Consider the following 3,775-nt stretch of genomic DNA (forward strand, 5'->3'; position numbering starts at 1 on the left):
GACTCTTGCTTGCAATGCGTCCTGCATTATCACAGCTTCAGGGATGAGGGTAAATAGCTGAATCATAACCGCAGAAAAGTTTGGTTGAAGGTATTGCTGATCAGAGCTGCATACCCAGCTCACATCTTTAGATAATCAGTTTAGATTTGATTTTCAAACTCATGAATTTTATGATCGTTTTCCATGCCATACTCACAAGGACATTTTATAATAATCAATTAATTGCTCACTATATTTACATTTGAAAACAAAAAAGCATTAATATAAAGTCAATTAGATATGGATTTCGCAAACAAGCGCAGTGGAAACAATCTCAATTATATGAAAATCACGAAAATTATGACTAAAGTATCAAAACTTAAACTACTAATTACAAATGAGTTTTGGTGAAATATTTGACAGTCAGACATGCAAGGACAGCAATGCTACCGGCAACAGCCAAGGCAGCAGATCTCAACTTCCAATGACTTCGCTTGCCTCGCAGGGTTCCAAGTAGTTTAGTCACTTGAGGCACAAGGTTGTCTGTGGGTCCGTCATTAAGAATTACGTAATCGGCATACGCTCGTTTCTCGTCCAGCGGGATTTGCGCATTTATCCTGACAAAAGGATGAGCAATTAGTTGCCATCTTAAGAACGCGAAAAACAGCAACTTTGTTTTATAGGCAATTACAAATGAAACAATAGATTTCTAAAAAGTCAAACCCTTGACCGCAATCACTAATTTTTAAATTAAAAAGCAGAACCGAAAGACAGGCAAGACAACGAAAAATACCGAAGTAATACATCATAAAAGAAGCACAGACTCGTAGTCTCAAAAATTGCAGACTTCTACCAGAAAGCCTCCTTATTTGCATTGCAAGGAAACTTTTTAAGGCTCAATACTTGTCAGTTGATACAATCATTAAAAACTTGCAATAAAAACATTCACTCGAAAAAGTTTCCCGCAAAAGATCGCTCTCCTTCACTTAATAATTTTCCTGAAAAAAAGCCTGTGATCGAATTTTTTGCAACTTACATACTAAAGAGAATCGAAGAGCCACGAAAATCCAAATTAGAGATTCTGAAATAATAAGCAACAATTTTACTAATTGTCTTTCTTTTCAGCCGAAAAAAGCTTTCAGAGCTTTCAGCACACAATCGTGCAATTTGTTTGATAGACTAACGTGAAATGGCTTCAACTTGAAGACTCAGTGAGATGTGAAACAAAAAAACATAGCTGGCAGATTGCCAGAAAATAGCCGCAAAAGCATCGTAGATCTGCAGTCTAAAAAAAACAGTAAAAAACCAAAAAAAAAATTACACTTTCCATTAAAGGATGAGATGCTATATTTTGAATGAGAACCTGTATAAGTTATTGTCGCCTCTATCAGATATCTCAAATAACCTTCATTTAGAGTGACACGCACTCACTTGACCTTATCTCTTTGATTAAAGTCCATTTCAAAGTCAGGAAGTCGTTTTTGAGAGTGAGGAGACAAAATTAATAGAGCGAATGAACAAAAAAAACTGGCTTCACTAGGAGTGAGAAATGACGCCACGAACGCACTTCAGTTGAAATTGCATAAACGAATAAGTTTAAGTGGTTGTGACATATGGTCGTAACAAAAATCTTGACGACGAAATAAAAAAAATTATAACAGAACAAGTCCTGATGTACAATCCAAAGAATTGATTTAGCTTTGACCTGACAAATAATTACGCCGTGTTAGATGTCCAATAAGAACAATTAGTATTGACACCACTGAGAATACGCAATTTGACCACGAACAAAAAAACCAAGCAAGGCTAAAAAATCAATTTATTTCTTAAAAAGACATGATCAAAATAAAAAAACAACTTCTCTGAAATCATGCCACTAATTTAATTCCCTTATTGCTCATTATCAACCGATTAAATCTGTCATTAATGAGGTTAAGTGATAAGACATCAATAATTTCACAAAATACCTGCAAAACTCAAAAAATCACTAATAGTATTTAAAAATGGGCAGCGTTAAAGTTAAAGAAAGCATTAGCTGAAATGAAAACATTTTAAATAGAAGGAAGGGCTTCTTTACAAACCAATAAAACCAGTCAACATTGAGACTAAGATATAAGATAATAAAGTTGAACAAAAACTCAAAAACTTGAAAGCAATAAGCGTCAAAGTCATAAGAGGCATCAGCTTTGACCAGAAACGATGTAATCGACAAAATAACCCCTATAAGTTACCTATGAGGCCTGCTATTATTGAGAATAAACAAGAACAAAAATTTCAAAAGTACAACAAAAACTCAAAAATTAATTCACAATTTTTGAGAAGAAGTAGTGTCAAAGTCACGAAAACTAATAGGCTATTGGTTGATAATGAGGCGCAAAATAACCTAACTCTGAGCATTAGTTAGGTTATTTTGCGCCTCATTATCAACCAATGCGGCCTGTCATTGATGATACTTAGTGATAAGACAACAAAAAAGTGAGCAAAATCAAATATCCTTTAATATTTTTTGATGATGTGTCCAAGTCATAAGTTTCAGCTGCCCCTTAACGAATTCTAGTAATTGCAACTAAGCGCAATTACAATACATATGGATCAAACTAAAAGCATTTAAGGAAAGAAACTCTGAAAAACCGAAAATTTTTTCAAACACCAATTTCTCGCTCCACTTTAAAGGTAGTTTGAAATCACGCCTCAAACTTACTCCAATTTTCGCTCCCTTTACTACTTCAGCGTGACTAAATTCTCCACTCTTATTTAACTTGAAAAAGCCGAAAAAAGCGTGAACAGATTTTTAAAAAACAGCACGCCAGTACAATCCCAATCCTTTGGATTGTAAAAAAGAGAAGGCCAATAATAGCCCCAGCTATCGCTGTGCGGCTCTTAAAACGATAACAAACCACAATCTCAGCAGATAAATGGCATGAGCAAACAATAACTTTAATGTAGTGTACTTAGTTAATGCAACTTATTAGTTTGCTAACTTTGGTTAGCAGCAGTACAAAATATCTTGTCATACCTGTTTTCGATTTCTTCATCGTTCCAATCATTTCTCTCTTTTACTCTCTCCACTTGCTGATCACGTCTGCACCACACAACAACAGTGCAGTTCAAAAAACCCAAAATTCTTTTCGTCTCAAAAAGCAGGGGCACATCCAAAACAACAAATTGTTTACCTCTTAAGAAGTAAATGAACAGGTCAAAATAGAGTCGTCTATAAATAGCGGGATGGACAATCGAGTTTAAAATCTTCCGTTTCGACTCATCAGCAAAAATTATTTGTCCCAGTTTTGGCCGATCTAGACTCCCATCAGGCAGCAAAACTTCAGATCCGAACTGTTTCACGATTTGATTAAGTGCAGATTCACCTTTCTGCACGACAATTCTGGCATACTCATCAAGGTCCAGGACTGTAATGCCATGACTACGTAAGAGAGCAGTGACGGTACTCTTTCCAGACCCGATTCCACCGGTCAAGCCGACCAAAAACATCGACTGGATCTTTAATAATCACCAATCAGTCAATAATCAACTCTCTGGCTTTTATTTCTATTATATGTATGTTTATATATTATAATTATACATAAATAACATTTTATTATATATAACTGATAGATGACTAACAGATTTTTTAAAAGGCAAAACCAAAAATCGCTGAACGCTGTGAGACCCAACAGTGTAAGTAAAAATCACCCTGATTAGACCATGATCCATTTTTTGATAACCCATTTGTGTGTGAAACAATTTACAAATGAAAATAAGAGTCGTTTGGCAGGGTTAATGTCAAAGACTTGGAGTA

General features: G+C 35.1%; 1 protein-coding gene across 1 annotated transcript; it reads right to left on the reverse strand.

Moving 5' to 3' along the window:
- Positions 1 to 255: 255 nt before the first annotated feature.
- Positions 256 to 3,473, reverse strand: LOC142342379 (dephospho-CoA kinase domain-containing protein-like). Its single transcript, XM_075393690.1, has 2 exons — positions 2,996 to 3,473; positions 256 to 596 (listed from the first exon to the last, which is right to left on the reverse strand). Exons 1-2 carry the CDS (start codon positions 3,466 to 3,468, stop codon positions 371 to 373), a joined length of 699 nt encoding a protein of 232 aa, XP_075249805.1. The 5' UTR covers positions 3,469 to 3,473; the 3' UTR covers positions 256 to 370.
- Positions 3,474 to 3,775: the final 302 nt, after the last annotated feature.

The sequence above is a fragment of the Convolutriloba macropyga genome, chromosome 7 (assembly GCF_964194025.1).
Source record: "Convolutriloba macropyga chromosome 7, txConMacr16.3, whole genome shotgun sequence".
Classification (NCBI taxonomy): Eukaryota; Metazoa; Xenacoelomorpha; order Acoela; family Convolutidae; genus Convolutriloba; species Convolutriloba macropyga.

Excerpts from the sequence above, each read along its gene's own strand:
- LOC142342379 (XM_075393690.1), bottom strand. The coding sequence starts at position 3,468 with ATGTTTTTGGTCGGCTTGACCGGTGGAATCGGGTCTGGAAAGAGTACC. Across the intron at positions 597-2,995 it reads GATGAAGAAATCGAAAACAG|GATAAATGCGCAAATCCCGC; the intron begins GTATGACAAGAT and ends TCCTTTTGTCAG.